Consider the following 20,634-nt stretch of genomic DNA (forward strand, 5'->3'; position numbering starts at 1 on the left):
GAGTGCCGTCCCTGGAGTCAGGAGGACCTCACTTCAAACCTGGCCTCAAACACTTAAAACACACACACAAAAAAATAGCTGTGTGACTTTGGGCAAGTCACTTAACCCCAAATGCCCTCCAAAAAAAAAGTATATTGATGGGTCAGCCAGCCTCACTCTAATGTATGTTCCATTCAGCTACCAAAATTATATTCCTAAAGTACTGGTCTGACAAGGTCACTTTCCTACTCAATAAACTCCAGTGCCTCTCTGTCTCCTCCAGAACCAAATACAAAATTATATTTGGTGTGTTAAGCCCATTGCAACCTAGTCCCCTTCCACTTTTACAGCCTTCTGGCACTTTACTCCCCACACTGGAAATGTGCTCCCTAGTCATCTTGACCTACGGGTTTCCTTGATTTCTTTTAAATTTCAACTAAAATCCCATTTTCTACTGGAAGTCCTTCCCAAACCCCTTTCTAATTCTGAGGCCTTATGTTATGAAGAAGACCCCAGACTCAATGCCAAAGTTGAAGTCTCAAATGTTTTATTCAAAAGAATGAAGGGCTTCCATTTGATTCTCATGAGAAGAGGGCACAACTCCTCAGAAAGGAAGACTGAGTACAGGAGCAAAAGCAAGCTTTATAGGGGTATTAAATGCATCCCCCTCCCCTCTGAACTGAAAAGAGGAAGACGGCCAGGACACAGCCCCATGGAAACCTGTGGTTAGAGAGGATGATCTGAATGACAATCCAGTAAAGGAGACTAAGAAGGAACAGTCTGATATTAGGAGGAGATTTAAGGAAGTATCAAGGAAAGGGAGCATCGAGGAAAAGAGAGTGATCAACGGTGTCAAAGGTTGCAGAGAGGTCAAAGAGAATGAGAATTCAGAAAAAGCCATTGGATTTGACAACTAAGAGATCATTAGTAATTTTGAATAGAACAGTTTAATTGTAATGATGAGGCAAGAAAAGAATTGTAAGGGGTTAACTGCAACCCCCTCTCCTCTGAATTCCTCCTGATCCTTCCTGGTTACATCATTCCCTATATGTCCATTTCCATTACCAAATAATTACTAAATTGTTGCTGACCAAGATTTCTCAGTCCCTTACACACATGGCTGAGTAGTCAAGTCCATTTTTCTTATCTCAGCAACCTTTTGGTTGTCACAAGGTCAGGGACCTCAATGTGGAAACTGATTTTACAAGAGGGGCCCTATGTCTCCATCTGTGTGAAAACTGTGTGAAAACTTAGCATTTTTTTTTTACCATATATGCCTTATAATTTTCCCCCTTTTCTATTTAATATAAATTCAGTTTTCACACTTCCTTTGGGTCCATATATTCCTCAAATCTCTAACATAAGTTTACATTTTTCATTGTTGCTATTAGCCTTACTAGCTCTCTCTACTAAAATTTTTACTTGGCCTTTACCAGAAATATGGACTTGCCCCAATTTATGTACAGTATCTTGTACAATTCTAGTGATGAGCTGTGTCATGCAAGGTAGGATTGGGAAGATCAACCCACCTGCCCATCCCCAAGAGCCAGACCCCTAACATCTGTTTCTACCAGGCTCCACTAAACCATGACAGCCAGGAGGTTTCAAAGGACTGGTCCAAGTTTGGACAGGGATGTGGGTTAGTTTTCTAATGTTCTTCGTTATTTCTTTTATCACTTCTCCATTATCATCAATCCTCATGCAACAGTTTGACAGGTTCAGCTTGCCACACACCCCTACTTCTGCCAGCAAATAGTCTAACACTATTATTATTGGTCTAACACTATTATTACTGAATGACTGCTTCTCTTGTTTAAGCAGCCTGATCAGTTAACAAGTCTAACGTTCTGGCAGTTTGGTTAGTAATGGTCTCTATTACTGTCTGAAGCCTTATGAACCTGTTTGCTATATAAATGGGAATCCTGTGACCCTAACCCCATCTCTCCTTTAGGTAAGATTGACACATTGACAAATGACAAGGGGGCAGTCCCCTTTAAGAATATAGATACAGAGATGAAAAGGAAAATAGTAACAATCAATCATCCCTTCAACATTCAGAAGGCTCTTCTCACATACTGCCTGGGGAGAGGGGAGATACCATTTCATGGAAGTATGGAAGTCTTCTGATCCTTAGGGTGCTTGTTCCAGCCATCTTCAGCCCTGCTTTTCAGCTTCTTTGTCTTCTGCCTTCTTTTGTCCACTCTCCTACAAAAGTGACCTTGGAACAATTTTAATAAACTACTCCTAAACCTTATACCCTTACAATTTTTACAAACTCATAACTGGAACCTTGGGCAATAGCCATGTTCAAGAGACTCACATTAGAACCTAGATTCTAATACTTTACATTAATCCATTATTAATTCCTCTACCATGGGATCACTAAGGAATTAGTAACAGGCTCCAATACATACAGAAATACAGTAATCAATCAATTTTTAACACAATTCATATCAAACAATAAAACAATGCCAACTTCTGGTCATGTTATGCCTTTTAAAGCATTTACAAAATAGACCAAAAAACAACTCTTCTTTTGACATTATCTAATTATAACAACACTGAGACAAATATGATATTAACTAGATAAAAGGATATTATCCTCACAAGCCATTGTCCTCATACTATTTCAAATAACTAAAGGACCCTGATGTACACAGGAATACTTATACTTACAGATATTAAGTTTAAATAACTATCTGTCGTTGTTTAGGTCAAAATCCTAAGCCTAACATTTCAATCTTATAGTAACCTAAGATGTTTCAAAATCATTTATAATAGATTTGGTACTGTGTTTATAAAACTTTTGATTATAGAAATTTGCCATTAAGAGAGAAGGGTCATAACTAAAGCAAGGGAATAACATCACACCTTCCTCATGTCAATTCCAGGCAGAAGGAATGTCAAACTGAAAACTGCCTCATGGAGCCAGGCCTCTGCCAGGTGTCAATGAGGAAATTAAATGAAGAGACTGCTCACCTCAGCACATGTGGAAAAGCTATTCTCTCGCTCTCCTTCTCATGGATCATCCTGTACATTTCATAGCTGTATCTTCTCTGGCATCATGAATCAGTGACTCAGACAGCCTTTAACCTTTCTTGATATCCACACTCATCAATTCTTAAATACAAGCTCTAATAATCAGCTTCAGATATGACTATAACCTCACATTAGTTAAGGAACATTTTTAAAGTGAGCTTTAACCTGCATTCACTTCTACACTCATTCTTGTTCATAAGAAAGAAATCTCCCATTGAGATAATGTTATTGCTCCAGCAGATTTGTATCAGATTCCCAAACTTCCCTATCTTTCTCTGACCATGCTTGATCTGAATTCACACTAAAATTCTTTTTCCCAAACTGAAAATGTCTCTAATTTAGTCCCAGTAGTTAATTCAGTCAATTGTATTAATACCTAATTTACCTTACATCACTTTGAAATACACAAGGACCCCATTCCACACAGATGCACCCTTACTACAGTAACTTCAAAATTCCAACCTCAGTCCATGGGATAATAATTCAACATTGCATTTGCATCCTTATTTATTTTCCTTCTCAAATTTGATTGAGCTTTTAATTAACATATATCTTCTTAAATCCTTCCTCACACTTTCCCCACAAACTTAAACCATCTGAAACTGACACAAAAAGGTGTCCAGAGCAACTATCTAGAGACAGGAGGGACTTGGACCACCCTCATTTGTACCCATACCTTCTTATCTGCCTTCCATATTTCTAACCAAAACTTTAATCATCTTCTCAAACTTCTGACCCCATTACTAACATAACTGTTCTTTACTGGAATCCCAGTTGAACAAAACACAGAGGTTAATGGCTAACCCCACAGACTGATGGATTTATGTGTCTAATTATTACCTTAACATTCAGAAAGAATGTTCTTTTCCTCCACATGACTATAGAAGAACACTAATTTACCTGATTATTTGATTGACAATAGCAAGATTTCATACACTTGCATTATGTCCAACTTTCCATTGATTATCAAACTCTGCCATAAAGATGAAAAGTAGGGACCTGATTGGATAAAGCACCCACATGGAGTATCATATTCACCTTTATAGCCAGACACAGGAATAGTCAGGTGGAAAACATTTTCTTACAAAGGCCAAATGCAGACCTTCACTGGTTAACAATACCCGAGTTATTTGTAGCTTTTCTCTCAGATACTGATTTGATGCAGACAATTATACCCAACTTCAAATTCAAAACAAAATTAGTTATGGTCCCTAGAAACTTTTACCTTAAACATGAAGTTTCATTAATTACAACTTAGAGTTAGATAGAGTTATTTTACTCACATTGAAATTCAATAAACAATAAAGATTTGCTAGGACTCATATACATAAGGGATTTTCCGTTTTCAAATTTAAACTTGTCCTGGTGTAAAAGCCAATTGATAGAAATTCACTCTATCTATTGTACATGAACTTGCAACTCCTCAGCAAGTCAGGTTCATTGTCTAGGAAGTTCATAACTAAAACAAGTTCCTTTCCTGTGGCTGATGGCCCTTCCAAAACAGATGGTTTCCAGGGACCTTGGAGAGTCTATAAAATGAGAAGAAGTATGTGGACACCCAGGAGGGGCTGATATTAATGCCCCTTCTGTGACTCCTATATATACAGGAGGACTGTTTTGAATGAGGAGAATGAGTTAGGATAATGTTTTCCACCTAACCCCCCCCTTTTCCATACACATTACCAATCTTAGGTTTTATCATTAGAATAGTAACCCACAGTTTCATCAAAACACTCTAATTATAACACAAAAAAGTAACTTCAGTTTCTAGATAATATAATATAATATAATATAACATAATATAATATAATATAATATAATATAATTAATATAATATAATATAATTAATATAATATAATATAATTAATATAATATAATATAATATAATATAATATAATATAATATAATATAATATAATATAATATAATATAATATAAATATATAATATAGATTATCAACCTATCAGGCAGGCTATTCTCTTCCTGTAGCCCTTTCCCCATAAAACTTCTGAAACCCTTCCACTATTCTGAAACCTCTGTATAAGCATCACTTCCCAAATACCAGGGGCCCTTTTAGCCTTCTCATCTGATAATCTGTCCCCCTTTCTCATACCAAAGACTCTGTAAAACACTTCTTCATATGAGTATTTCCCTTTTTCAAAGACAGTTTAAAATTTATCTTGATATTATTGACTACCACACGATTAAATTACAGAATTTCAAAATATCCTAACACATGATCAGAATGCCCCATTCATCATTTTTCTGTTCCTCTGACAGTATAATTCTTAATTTAACTATATATAAGACCATAAGAGAAACTGCATTTCTTATAACACAGATAATATAACTGTTTACCAGTAACAGTATCATAAGCAATTATCATGTAAAACAAAAAAAATTAATTACCAATTTGGTTACCTTAATTCACTCAGATGTGTTTCCAGATTGTTTTACACAGAAAATCATTCATAATAACACCATTGTCATAAACTTCACATCTAAGGAAAATTCCACATAAAGTTAACAAACATGAAGCAATCACTTTCAACTTAAAAGTTAACATTCAGATAGAATTTGCTTTATGTCCAGGATTTTACCAGCACCTTTACAATTATGTGATTACCATAAAATTTCCTAGGAAGTGGATTTCACAACCATCCCCTCACTAAACAGTAAACTAAAGTAACTAAAACTTTCTTGGTGCTACACAGCCAATCAACTTCTTAATGTCAACTAACAACACATACTTAACCATTTTCTTTTTATCTTTCCCCTGGGTTTGTAACCCAGATTCCCAATCTGCTAGCATTAAACCCAGCAAGCTACTTTGGAATAGATCTGGGAGTGTGTAATGGCAAGCACAGAAGTAGTTCACACCTTGTTTCAGCTATTGAATTAACACCTTTTTTCAGTTCAAGTTTCTTTTGAGCCTTATATCTTCTGTTAAAAAATAGAACATGTGAACCCTACATCTTGTGAACCCTAGAACTTCTGAACTGCTGGTGAGGAGATAATAACTATATATAAGGAGAGGCCCAGTGCTTGAGAAAAGAGAACTGAGAAAAGGACTCTTGTGGTGGCAGAGTCAAGAAGGAGAAAACTTGTAGTATCCCTGCTCTCTGTATGTCTGCTCTGTCTGTGTTGATGTTTGGTTTTGATACTTTGTACAGAAGCCCTGGGACTTTGCTGGAAGCCCTGAAAGAGGATTTTCTGGTTGTGTGTTTACAGAAGTCCTGGAGGAGGGTTTTGGAAGTCCTGGGACTTTACTGATGATTTGTGCTGACCTCTTGGACCTTGTTTGTGGGTCTGTGTTGATTTCTATGTTGATGATTTATGTTGAGTTCACAGACTTTGTTGGTGGGTCTGAGTTGATTTAAAAAGCAGAGAGTGAATTGATGATGGTGCTGGCAACGTGCATGAACATTATTGTGACTCTGTCAAGCTTTGTCTTCCCAGAAACAGGAACTGTGAAGGACTTGAGGTGGACTGGACACTCTGAATTTCAATATGGAATGAGAGCTGGACAAACAACTCGACAAGGAGCTGGACAAGGAACTGGGAGCTTCCTGCCTTTGAACCCAGGTGACAGTTGGAGCTGGGACCATGGAAAAAGAACCATAGAAGCTGAGAGGCAGACTTGAGTCAAGCCAAAAGAAGACTTTGCTTGGATACTGTGTACTGACTGAGAAGATTATGATTTACTCTGACCTAGGGGTGGAGAACTTTGTGATTAAATTAAGGATTTTGTGATTGACTAAATGAATGTACTTAAAAAAAAAAACTATGTGACCACTTTGGTGAAAACTATGTGGCCATTTTAGTGATAAGTTGTTGAGTTGTGACATGATGAATGCTGTATTTTGATTTTCTGTGATAAGTTGCAACATTGTGAATGCTGTATCTTGATTTTCTGCTGATGTTTTGCTCTGATTTGTTATTAAATAGAGAGTTTGTTATACCATGTAATCAGAACCTTGAAAGCTGTTCACAGCAGCAGTCCTCTGTAAAGCTGCTCCTGCTTGGCTTTACAAAGGGGCTCTTCAAGTCATTTCCCCTTCTTAGGTAAATTTCCTTCTGAATTCTTCCCTCCCATCTATAAGGCAGTCTATTAACTAATGCTCAGTTAACCCAGACCAAATCACTACCAGAGATGAGGGCCCTCCACCATCAACAAAGGCAGTACTTTGCCATCAATTTCCTACCTTTGTTCAATATAGACTTGTGTGATTCTCGGCTGTTTCTTTTACTTCCTCTAGGTTGTTGCCATTCAGCCTCTCCCTGCAGCAATTGCTGCCAACTTTAGGATTTTTGCAAGCCCCAAGGAAAGTGAAACCCAAATGCTGGGACCATTGAAATCAACAGGCACATTCTTCCCATCCTACCAAATCTCACCTCTCTTGGTGGTCACTGGATTCTGGATGAGCTTCCAGAATTGTTATAAAGAAGACACCAGACTCAGTTCCAAAGTTAGAGTCTCAAGTGTTTTATTCAAGAGGCTAAAGGACTTCCCCTTTTGATTCTCATGAGAAGCGGGCACAACTCCTCAGAAAGGAAGAATACACTGAGTACAGGAGCAAGATCAAGCTTTATAGGGTTAGTAACTGCAACTCCCTCCCCTCTTAACCACAGGTGGTCCTGATCCTCCCTGGCTACATCATTCCCCATATGTCCATTTCCATTTTGTTGCTGACCAAGGTTTCTGAGTCCCTTTCCTTCATTGCTGTGTAGTCAAGTTCTTTTTCCTGTCTCAGTAGCATTTAGGTTATTATAAGGTCAGGCCCTCTATGTGGAAACAGAACTTTTTTTTTTACCATATATGTCTTACACTTATCACTTTTAATTATTCACTATTCATCCTGTATATAGCTTGCTCATACACATTTGTTTGCTTTTTATCTCACTGCCTGATACATAGAAGTGCTTAATAAATATTTATTGACTGGTTAATTGATATAGTCACTTGCAATTTAAAGATGACATGTTCATCTCTGGAATCTGGTTCACCTCCTCTCCAATGTATAGGGTGATTTCTATAGGAAGGGAAAGAGATACCATGAGTGGGTGCTTAGTATAAAATATCAAGATGGGATATTAAGATTAGACTTATGCCTTTTTGTCCCCTTCAAATACTGCTGGTCTAGGGAAACAAATCTGGTTCAGAACAAAAGATGGGGTAGGGGGAGAGGGCTAGGTGGCACAGTGAGTAAAGTGCTGGCCCTGGAGTCAGGAGGACCCAAGTTCGATTCTAATCTCAGACACTCAACACACACACATGCACACACACACACACACACACACACACAATAAAACTAGCCATGTAACCTTGGTCAAGTTATGTAACCCCAATTGCCCTCCAAAAGGGGAAAAAAAATTTAAAAAAAAGAACAAAAGCTGATTCCCTGGTCTCCAGTCCTTTTCTCAAAAAGAAGTCTGAACAAGAAAATCTTGGTCACTGAGAGTGATCTAGAATGGAAAGTGACATCAAAGGCCATCTTATCCAACTTCCTCCAGCACCCTCTTTTATAGATAATGAAGTTGAGGTCCAGGACAGTTGAGTGAATTTCCCAAGGTTACAAGGATAGTATGTGTGAAGAAGGGATTTAAATCCAGATCTACTAACTCTAATCTTGCAGCTTTCCCCCACCCCCACATTCACATTGCTACCACCCTAGACACCACCCAGCCCTTTACTGGCTCTCACCTGGTCTATTCTCTTCTCCTAAATAATCTCTCTAGTTCTCCTTTCTCCAATCCTCCTGTTCAACCAGCTATAGAAAGAACCTTCTCAATACACAGACTTGATCATGGTATACCCCTATTCAAATAATTTTAGTCTAAAAGACCTTGGAAGTCATGAAGTTCAACTGCTTTACAGATAATGTTTCTAAATGTAAATTTATGATTTTTGTCTGCTGTATCAATTGATTGAATTGGAATATGATTTCAGGGCAGGGGGTGGGTTTGACTCTCTTTTAGGATACTATTTTTTCCCTTATGATTACTTTTACTTTATCTACTTTAAGGGAACCCTATTATCTTCATCTTTCTTTCCCCTCACTCTCAATCCTGACCCCTTTCCCATTTATCAACCCTCTTTTTTTTTTTAGATTTTTTTTTTTTGCTTTAAGGAGGGGGGAAGGTAGGACAATTGGGGTTAAGTGACTTGCCCAAGATCATAGGCTAGTATTTGTGTTAAGTGTCTGAGGCCAAATTTGAACTCAGGTCCTCCTGATTCCGGGGCCAGTGCTCTATTCATTGCATCACCTCACTACCCCAACACTCTTTCTAATTTTGAAGTTTTTCTTCCCTTATTTTTTCTTTATTTGATTAATTTAAGTAAATTACAAGAGAAATAAAATCTTTCTTTTATGCCTTTGTCAGGAGAATTCCTGAGTAGTTTCAGATCACAATCCATTGGGTTACTTTGCAAGTCCTAGAGCCTGGAGCCTGGTGGGACAGTGGTATTGAGTGATCACAGTAGGAATGATCATGTTCCATTGTTAATTCATCATATTGGCACATAGTTTAAATTCTTGCTTTCTTATCCTGTGGGGACCATACGTGTCGCTCCCTCTCTGGTGAATAATCCATCTTTTGTTTTGTTTGTCATTATTTTCTTTTTTAGGTTACTAGGGACTGGCAAAAATGTCTCCTTTTACTTAGCTGGACAACCCTCTATGAAAGTATAATGGAGTTCCACTTATAGAAATTCTTATGTATAAAAGCCCTCAACACTTGAAAGAGAAAGGACATCAGCATTTTTATCATGTTTGCTACATGCCAGGAATGGTGGTAAGAACCTTTATAAATACTACCTCATCTGATCCACACTGCAACCTTTTGAGATAGGTGCTGCTATTTCCATTTTACAACTGATGAATCTAAGGCAAACAGAGGTTAAGTGACTTGCCCAAGGCGCCACTCAAATCTTCCCAAGTCCAGTGTTCTATCCACTGCGCTACACAGCTGCCTCAAAGACAATTATTCTCATCATAGAATGCTACTTGAAGAGAATAATTTTTCATGATCTATTTTCCCATATAAACAACTTCCCTGATTCTGTAAAAGTAATTTTGCAAACTATTTTTAAGAAACTTGAGAATGCTGCTCTTCCAGTGCCCAGAATCACACCCAAAACTTGTTCTTAAAGCTGTCACTGCTTCAGATCCTATTTACTGATGTTTCCTACTGAAGAACAAGTTCCCAAACATGAAGATAACCATTCTGCTTAAACAATATACTATTAGCTCGTAAGATAGTTCTTTTGGAAACTCAAGTATAAAAGTTTCTGGAAAACAGCAACAATAAACATATTTTGGTGCTTCTAAAGATTCCAGAGGAAGTAAAAGTAATTTCTTAACACTGCATGACAGCTAACAATTCATCAGACCACTTATCCTGATTAGTGCTACTCCCAGGAGTAAAATTGCATCTGTTAATTCAAAAGTTTTCACATCTTAAAACTTGGAGAATAAATGTACTTTAGATGGGTGCTTTTGACTTGTACCACAATGCCCTTCTTGAAAGAGGGAAAAACTCTTCTGGTTTCTTTTAATATGTTGCAGTTTTGTGAATAAAGATGACTGATTGTTGCTTTTGAGTCTATTCCAAACTTTTTTTGCATTAAGACAATTTGAACACTGGGTACAATTTTTGAATTAGGGCTCTTTATCTGGCTACCATCTATGCTTGAGCATGCTTTTCTGGATTGCTCTGGCCTGTGATTTTTTTGGCAGTATCTGACTTGGGTGCAAGAACCTCTGGTTGCACACCATCTCCATCAAACACAACATCTTCAGGACTTGGTGGAGGAGGGCAAAATTCTTCATTTGGCAAGATGTGCTGGAAAAATGTTTTAGCCTGTTTAACAGCATGCTCATTTCCCAGAAAATGGTCTGGTCCAGAGCAGACATATATGTTTGAAGGCAAGTCATTGTAGGAGTCCCTATTGATGCCTGAAGAATCTCTCATGTTGAAATAGAGGACCCACAGAAGACTTGGCTTTTCTTGCTCCCCATTTTCTAGCTCCACTTCAGCATATGGGGTGAATAATTTTTGCACAACCAATTCTAAATCTTCTCTAGCTGTATTTTTTAAGGATATACAAGTCAAATGGACAAGGTATGTTCCTTTCATGCACGTCATGGAAGAAGGGCACAACTCAATGACCCGAACAGCAGCAGACCCTGGTTGCACTGGTGGCACTGTCAACATGGAAATATGCTGATCAGAATCTGCCTTCAGTACAGATCGATCTGTGATCAGCACTGCCCTTGACATTTGCCTATAGGTCACATTTGAACATGTTTTCTCAGAAAGGTAACTATCTTCGACAATAAAATACTTAGCGCTTATCCTCTGACCAAAGTGATCTATGATTGCCTTGCATTTTCCAGATTCTTTGTCTACTACAAGGCACTGGACTGCATGGTTAAGACAATAGGTTCCACCAAATACTGCACACATTCTGCAGAAACACTGGGGTATTTCTCCTTGGCCATACAAGGGGAATAAAAAGGGGGTGTTACCATACCGCCCAAGACACTGAAGAAAGTTTCTTGTTTGTCTGAGGCCTTCTAAGGTGTTGCTGGATGTCTCTGATGTCATTGCCATAGAATGAAGGACAAAGTGTCTCAGGTTGGGTGTCAATTTTTGTGTTTTTAAGTATTCTGAAAAGGTACTTTCCTCATAAGCTTTGTACTCCTCAGGCTGCTGTTCATAGTCTAAACAAAATGTCAGAAATTTCATCAGCATTCTCTTTTCTACCATAGTGAGTTTCTTGCTATTAAAAACATCTGCTCTGGAGCAAGGTACCTGTAGCACACTCCCTTCTTGATATCCAAGAATCCTGGTGACATTTTTGAACTCTGCATATCGACTAACATTTGATTTGATTAGAAGGTCGATGAACAATCCTCGAGAATAAAGAAGTTTTGAGGTCAAATCAATATTAAATCTCCTGCCTTCTTTAACAATTTGGGAGTAAGTAATCCTATTCTCCTTGGGTGCATCAGCAACATCTTCTGTGATACATAGGTTTTCAGCTTTGTCCTGTTCCAAAGCTGACTGCCTACAAATTGTAGAACTATTGGGACTTTCTTTCTCTAGTGTCCCATCTACTTCAGGCACTTTCAGTTCCATCTCTGGCTCACTGTTTGGTGTTGGTAATTCAGATGTTTCAGAGCAAACTGTGTTCATTAAGCCCAGGGGGTTATTTGGGGCAGGAGACATCTTAGAGAAAGGATTTTTCTGTACAGCACCAACTTCTTCAATGGGATCATCTGATTTCTGACTATCATAACAAATGACTTCTACATGTTGGATGGTCTGATCCTTCTTTCTAAGCACAATGGCTTCTTCTCTTTCCAGCATTAGCTCTTGCCATGTCGCCCACTCTTCCCCAAGATCATTCTCTTCCTGATGTTCTTTTATCCAGGACAATAATCCTGAAAAGCTGAAACCAGCCCAGTTTCCTCCATAATAACTTCTCGAATCAACATGTAGAACACTCTGACCACTTCTTGAGCAAGCAGCTGCAATGATGGACTCGGGCAAACCAGTTCCTATCACGATCACATCGAATTCTGAGGGGAGTTTATCTGCCATCTTGAGAGGAAAAGAGCCATGTCTTACTCCTTGTTTTATAGTATTAACTACAAATACATCACAAAAATTATGCTAAATAGCAAAAATAGTATGAAACTTAAAATATACCAATAAGTGGACTTATAAATGAAGAGTATAACATGAAATCATTAATTTGGACAATAAACTTATAAGTAAAAGTAAAAGCAGCAGTAACAGTGGTTGTGTGAGTATTGGTGGTTATTGTTAGTGTTGGTGGTGGTGTGTAAGAAGGTGGTGTGTGAGAAGGTGATGTGTGAATTTATTGTCAAGAATTCCTGTTTGGAAACTCCCTCAATTGACACAGTTTGACAAGATATAAACAACTTCTTGTCTAGAAAGCTGCTTACAGTGCTGAGAAGTTGTGATTTGCTCAGGGTCACACAACTATTATGTGTCCAAACCTAGTTTTTCCTAACCTTATGCATGAACCTTTAACTACTTTCATCACAACATAGTAAATACCATTATAGTAGTAATAAGTAGTTGTAGCAGCAGCAATAATAGTAGTTGTGTAACAGAAATCAGGAAGTTAGGTGGCATAGTGGATAGTGTTGGACTTATAGTGAAGAAGATTTGAATTCAAATTCATCCTTAGATACTAGCAGTATAAACCTGGGCAAATCATTGAACCTATCTCAGCCTCAGTCTCCTCATTTGTAAAAAGAGGGATAATATTAGCCCTTACCTCCCAAAGTTGTTGTGAGAATCAAATGAGACAAAATTTGTAAAGCACTTTATCAACCTTAATGTGCTACATAAATGTCATTTATGCTCTCAAATACTTGATGGATTCAATTTGCATTTGTACTAATCATGAAAAGGAAATTCACAGAGAAATAAAATGTTATTTTCTAAGAATTTGTAAAACCTTCCACAAATAATTCTGCTTTACCAGGAACCTTGTTGCATAGAATTTGAATATTATAGATTATCTTTGTTCATTAAAGTTTTCTATGTGGTCACCCTTGTTACCTTAGATTTTGGTATTGTAAGAGACATAGAAGATATATTCAATATGCATGCCCAGAGAACAAAGTGGGCTACTTGTGTAGCTAGAATAAAGATCATTGTGAGTGCTGCACTAATAACTCTGGGAATATGTTTTTTTAAGCTAAAGAAAGAACTCTAAGATGTTTGGTGAATCCTCTATGGCAAATGTACAGAAAAAAATGGGCAAAAATTCAATGAGAAGATGTTGAAGGGTAGTGAGCTGAACAAGGGAACTGCAACACATATGAGAACAGAAGTCTATCATTATGTATTAGAAAGCAGGTAAAACTACATTATGTTTAAGTATTCTAAGCTTTAGAACTGGTAAAAATTTCAAAATTATTTCTTTAATCTTAGATATTGTATTAATAAGGTTATACTGTATTATGGGACTCAAAGATGATTTCAGACTAAGTCTGTATCTATCTGTAGTATTTAGACACTGTTTTCCAATCTCCCACTTTTGATTGATGAAGGCAGAAGCTCTTGAAGTAGCAGAGCAAATTAAATCCTCTTGTGAATCATTAGAGAATTCACCATATACAGGCAAGTCCTCCTTTGGAATAGAATGATACAGTCTTCATTTTAAGGTGAAAGAATAAGACCTCGCTCTATAAAATCATGCACTGTGAAAGCCAGATTTTTGCAAAGCATTAGGTAAGTATGTACCTCTCTCTTAGTAATAGAGCTTATAAATTATGAGCTTTTATGGTGTGGCATTTTAGAGTAGAATATTATCAGTCATAACATCATGATGGATATGTTGTTATGGGAGATGATGCCACAAGCAGAGACAATGTCATCTGTCATTACAGAAGATAATGGTAAAGTTGGCACTTTACATGTTTGAAATAAATACCTTCCGCTTTCAACACCAAAGCCTGAAATTTCCAAAAGTCTTTCAGTCAGTTATTCTCTGTGATACTGTGGACAAAAAAAAGAGACACTGCAACAATGGGATCTGGAAGAAGAAACAAGGAAAATAAAATAGCAATTCAAGTTTACATTGGGTGCTTATGGGAAGTCAATGGCTAGGATTAATGACTAGAAGACTCATAGGAGAGCAATGATTTTGTCAGTTTCTGTTTGAAGTGGAGGCATGCATATAAAACAAAAACAAAGCAAAAGATATGTTATAGTTCATCTTAGGGAATGCATTAGCCTATCTACCATAAAAGCATTTGTAAACAGTGGCTAGATAGAAATTTTGTAAATCAATTCTTATTACAAATTTGCTCACTGTAAGAAATAAACAAAAATCTAGAAAGACCCAAAGCATTAGCTCATCATCCAAGAAACATAATGAAAGGAAAAACAAGATAATTACTTAGCTAATTCAGACTAAAACTTCTTTCTCTCTCCTTTCCCTCCACCCCTGACTCACAGAAGTACTATTGAAATAGTAAAGTTTTAGCAAATGTGACTTCAAGTCTCAATGAACAATCAATAATCCTTTATTAAGGGGGGGCTAGGTGGCACAGTAAATAGAGCACCTGCCCTAGAGTCAGGAGGACCTGAGTTCAAATCCGACCTCAGACACTTAAGGAAAAAAAAAAACTAGTCATGTGATCTTGGGCAAGTCTACCCCAATTGCCCTCCAAAAATTAAAAAAACAAACAAAAAAAACCCCTTTATTAAATACTTACTATTATGGAAGTATACTAAAAAGCTTCTTCTAATTCTTCAGAAGTGACATACTATTTTTTTTCTACAGTTCTTTGGAAAAATGGGATAAGTCAGGACCAGAGGAAAAAGGACCTTTCATTAGATGAATGGATTAAAGGTGATAAGCAGATAATAACAGTTTAAGAGCAATCTTTTCTCTCTATTTTCTGAATGAATTAGAGTAGCTGAGGTTGCACCCTAAGGGAAGTACCTTCTTCACTTCCAGAGGGAGGTAGGAGGTTAGATTCTAGATATGGATCTGTGGGAGGAACCCCATGGTGGAGAGTGGTCCAAGAGGAAGGATATAAAGATATAGTTGCTCTAAACTGTTAACCCAGGGCTGTAATTTAAACTATCTTTTCCTTGTTCACAAGTCCTATAAATGCTGCATAAAACTTGCTTGGAGCAAGGTCACATCAGAGGGCATGGGAGTCTGTGTCAAGTTGCATATTCCCTCTCTAAACTAGAAGTGGTCTGGATATAGGTTGATATTCTAAATTAAATAAGACTTTCTGGTAAACTGGTGTCCACATGGAGAATATGGCCTTGACACTCATACTTTTTCTTCTAGCCTGTGCGCCCGGTATTTGTGTTCTACTTGCTTTCTGCCTCAAAAACCTACAATTTCCTTCTTCCGCAACTTTACTCACATTGTCTCCTCTTCTCTTAAAGTTTCCTTCTCTCCTATAGCTCTGACTGCACTAATTCCTACCTCGTGGAGCAACTTAAATATTATCTTCTCCATGGGAGGCCTTCACATCTTTGTATCTTCTAGTAAAGAAGGCAACATCATGTAGTGGAAATAGCAGTGAATTTGGAGTCAGATGAGATGGATTTTTAATCCTGACTATGACATTTACTACCTGGGTGACTTAAGGGAAATCATTTAACCTCTCATAAGTTCCTTTAAGGCAATAAGTAAGTTGTCAGTTTCCTCAACATCAGCTGGCATATAGATTTGCACATAGTAGATAATCAATACACATTTGTGCAATCAATGAATTTGCCAACACTGAAGTTTGCAAAATATTACAATTTCTCTGAAGTATTGTGATTGAAGGGCAGAATGCTGACACTAAGGTGGACCTAGGTGACTGGGTTGTGGATTCCTTGCCAAGTTTTTTCTCTGATAAAGATTGAGAGATAACTTGATTTTTTATAAACATGTAACTGAAATACTGAACGTCTTTAACTAATAACTACTTTCCTCAGTAATTTAAGGACAAAATGCTAACAAATGGGGCTATCAGGAAAGGGTCCCTGTGGGAGCTAGCACATCATTTGGTGTGATGAATGGACAGAAGATAGAGTTAGGGCATAGAGGCAGAAGTAGGAGTCAGGTCCACAAAAGAGAAATGAACAGTCTGCCTGCATCATGCAGTGATCTGTATGTGGAGGAGATGAGAGAAAGAGCTCGCAATGAAGTCTGTTTGGGAAAACAGAGAAAAACTTCTCCAAACGTTCAGTGGTTGCTTCTCTTGGGACAAATTCCTACTAAGAAGAAGGCAGTGACTGCTATCACAGGAGTATATGGTTTGACAATGGACGAGCAATGGGAGATAGACCCAAAGGGAAGTTGCTGTGATGACAAAAGGGTTAGGTGATGAGGGAATAGGTAAAGAATGACACTGATCCCAGAGATTCAAATTATTTCTTCCCCCTACATCCCACTGTTTCCTTTGAAAATACTCATAGAATTACAGATTTGGAGTCCCTAGGACCTAGCATAGTATCTGGCACAAAGTAGACCCTTCATTATTGCTTGTTGATTGATTGACTGACCATGAAAGAGAGAAGGAAAATCTTCAATTACATGATATTAAAAGTTATGCATAAACAAAATATTAGATTGAATTAAAAAAGAAACTCTTGAGCAGGAAAACTCATTCCATCTAATGTCACTGATAAAATCTGAAATCTAAGATACACAGGGAATTAACTTGAAATTATAGGGCCAAGAACTATTCACTTAGGTGACAAAAAATTGTAAAGTTTTCAAAGAATTTCAAACTATAAATAACCATATGAAAATATGCTCCAAATTGCTATTAATAAGAAAACTGGTAGAGATGTTTTTTAAAGGTATGTTTAATGCTAGGTTATGTTGGAAGACAAGCACACTACTATTAGACAGCACTACTATATTATTGGTGGAACTGTGAATTGGTTTAATTATTCTGGAAGTTTAAGAAAATGTCTAGAATTATGTTTAAAAAATTTTAATAAATTCTTCTTACCTTTTGGTTCAGAAATCCCCAGTTGAATACGTACCCCCAAAGATCTCAGTGACAGGGAAAAAAAAGATCTGATTGATACCAAAATATGGGAGTATCTTTTGTAGTAATGAAGAAATAAAAATTAAGTCAGTATCAACTGATTGGGGTAGCTAAATATCATAAAATATAATTGAGTAGAGGGATATCATAAACATGAGGAGTTTTTAGAAACACAGGAAGATTTGCAAGAACTAGAGAAGAATGAAATGATCCAACTACATATATAGATTAAAAAATCAAATGTAAATTGGTAAGTGAAGCCCAACTGGAGAAAAAATGGGCCCAGAGAACAAAAGATACTCACCTCCTCTCAGTAGATTGTATGAAGAGAATGTTGAATATGTTGCCAGATAATCACTGCATTTGATGTTTTCTTATGAAGGAGGATTCAATTATCAGCATGGTGTGGAGGGTGGGCACATTTTCATAAATAACTATAACATAAAAACAAAATATATCAATTGAGCACACATATACATGTTATATAGTATATACATACATACATACATTCATCATTAGCATGTGAATATACACATATACTTCTGGATCCTTCTCTGAAATACACACAGCAATATACACATACATGTATTCAGGTATGTAAAGACTTGTATATACATATATGTATGTGGATAGATAGACGGCTAGATGATGAATGAATCAACAATTTCAGAAAATTCTCAACCATAATAGTAGATTATTTGTATGGTAGGAGCATCTCATGTAACATACACAAAGATGATTTTCCTGCTTTGGCCTTTGGGCACATTGGAGGTGATGAACTCCTTAACTCTGTCTCGGTGTGTGGTAACTCAATGCTGAAAGGAACTATCATTTTGATATAATGTAGTAAAATCTGATTTGTCCTTTGGTCTTTCTCCTCTTCAGTCCCCCTGGATTGATGTAGCAGTTAAAAAGAAGAGCCAGTTTCTGGCTCATCTTTACACTGTAGGAAGTAGTGTTCTCTGTATCTAGACCTCCTCTAAGGTAATGGGTGAAAGAAAAATCTTGTTTTTCCTTACCTCTACGCAGCCTCCAAGTATGGACTCACCTAGGCGAGCTTGCATATGGGCATTGGTTTTATTTTCTGAGTTGTGTTTCCTTTTCTGAGTACGTGACCAAATGTTTTCAAGAAATAGAGGTGGCCAAGCTTGGAGATCACTAGTGAGCTTTAGAGATACAGAGGATAAAGTAAGCATATGAGAAGACCACCACCATCAAAAGTGTAGAACTGAGACCTGTCCTAGATTTCCAGAAGATATTGACTTTGTGAGACAGTGAAGTGCTGAGGTTAATTATAAAATGCCTAATCAGTAGTGCTGGAAACTACTCAATGGCTTCCAAGAGATTGTAATTATAAATTATTCAGTCCTGTGTCAAGTCATTCTGCCAATGTGCAATGTATTTTATGCTTTTAGTTTTTCTTTTGTGGTTAGGAAACAAATATCTGTCCCATGCACTATTTATAGTATATATTAAATATCTTTCTAATCTCTCATTTTGGGGAGAACTGAGACCTAAGCCAACAGTTTAGCCTTAAATAATTTGTTCCTGGACAACTGGGGCAGGGAATTCAAAGACTATAAGAAAAGGAAGCCTACCCCCAATCATGAAAGGCCAAGCCCCCCAATACTGAACCAATTCCCAACTTTGTGCATGAGTTCAGGTCAAAGAGGCTCTTTAGTGGAGAAGTGAATGGCTCTGGGCACCAGCCCCTCTGGTTCTGCAGTGGCTATTTAGTGTTTTAAGTGCAATAAATGTCTAATCAATGTGAAGGACAATACCTCTTGGGTTAAACAAATCAAAAATATATCTGAAAAATCATGTTCACTGTTTCAAACTCACACCTTATATAGGTTTTATGGTGATCTCTTTATTGTGCACCTAACAACTGGTTTAAATTCATCCAGCTTTCTCCTATCATGCATTACATGAGGCAATATGGGAAAGATTTTATTTAAGGGTTCAACTTGTTACCAGTAAGAACTTTGGTATTAAATAGAGCCATGTCCTGTGTTTTGCAAAGCATTGTACATCTTTTTCGTTGTACATTTTAGAGGAGAAATCTCTACTAAATCATAAAAAGGGGAATTGAAAAAAAAATACTTATATTAAGATTCATTATGATTATATATTCCATCCCTTTTCAGTAAAAATATTATTCATACTTGATTACAGTTGAGAATGTAGTTTTAGGGGGAAAAACATGACATTTTCCATAAATGATAAAGATATTTAGTTCCACGTTAAATACCAGTCTTTAAAAAGCAATCTTGTTAACAGTGAAAAAAAATAAATCTTCCATTAACCTAGAGGTCAAAGTCTGGTTTTAATGTCAAAACATTCAAATATCTATACTTTTCCCCCCTGTTTCTTATCAGTACATTTAGAGAAGTCTAGAAATTAAACCACATTTCCAAACTGGGAATCCTGGATATTTCCTGTTCTCAGATATGAAGAGCAATTGCTTCTTTAAAAAACCACTCACTTGCCCCACCTTTCACTAAAGATCAGGTAGCAGAGATCTGTAATGACATCTTACATTATTAAGTCCTTAAACTTACACTATATTGTAGTATATTTACAGGTGTTCCATGGAGCATCATTTCAAATAATTAATGTTAAGTTTCATTTGTAAAACAAATAGTCAAAATATTCAGATGAATTAGGTGTCCTTCACGTATATTGCAGTTGGAGGCATGCCGGCTCATTTGCAAAATTACATCTGAATGATTTGGAGTTGCTGTTAACACAATTACTCAATGAAGTTTAGCTAGGCTTCCCTTAAATTAATAAAAAAAAATCTAAAAATGCATAGCAATTACACCTTAAATGGACACAAAATGTCAATACATAAATAATGTTCTGGGAAGCAACTACAGATTCCATAATATGATGATATTCCCATTATTTTTTTTTCAGAGAATGAATCCAAGCTTGATATCCTTAAATCTATTCTGTTCATTTGTTTAGGCATTCTCAAAATGATGGATGTTCTCCTTATTTTCAATATTCTGCTGCCACAAAAAGTGAGGCCACAGATATTTTAGTTTATATCA

General features: G+C 36.9%; 1 protein-coding gene across 3 annotated transcripts in view; it reads right to left on the minus strand.

Annotated features, from left to right (window-relative positions):
- Positions 1 to 7,479: 7,479 nt before the first annotated feature.
- Positions 7,480 to 20,634, minus strand: part of LOC138149731 (rab proteins geranylgeranyltransferase component A 2-like) — a 141,729-nt gene continuing 128,574 nt past the window's right edge. The window contains exons 4-7 of one of the 3 annotated variants that reach the window (XM_069072949.1): positions 18,627 to 18,744; positions 17,883 to 18,012; positions 14,497 to 14,598; positions 7,480 to 12,626 (exon numbers count right to left, since the gene is read on the minus strand). In XM_069072949.1, coding sequence (XP_068929050.1) covers positions 10,704 to 12,626 — 1,923 coding nt within the window. In that variant the 5' untranslated portion in view covers positions 14,497 to 14,598; positions 17,883 to 18,012; positions 18,627 to 18,744 and the 3' untranslated portion in view covers positions 7,480 to 10,703. The remainder of the gene's footprint in view (positions 12,627 to 14,496; positions 14,599 to 17,882; positions 18,013 to 18,626; positions 18,745 to 20,634) is intronic. The other 2 variants (XR_011165411.1, XM_069072948.1) reach the window with 2 other exon arrangements.

Source organism: Petaurus breviceps, unplaced genomic scaffold (assembly GCF_028583685.1).
Source record: "Petaurus breviceps papuanus isolate PSGF00001 unplaced genomic scaffold, PetGlider_PUasm1.0 90849, whole genome shotgun sequence".
Taxonomy (NCBI): Eukaryota; Metazoa; Chordata; class Mammalia; order Diprotodontia; family Petauridae; genus Petaurus; species Petaurus breviceps.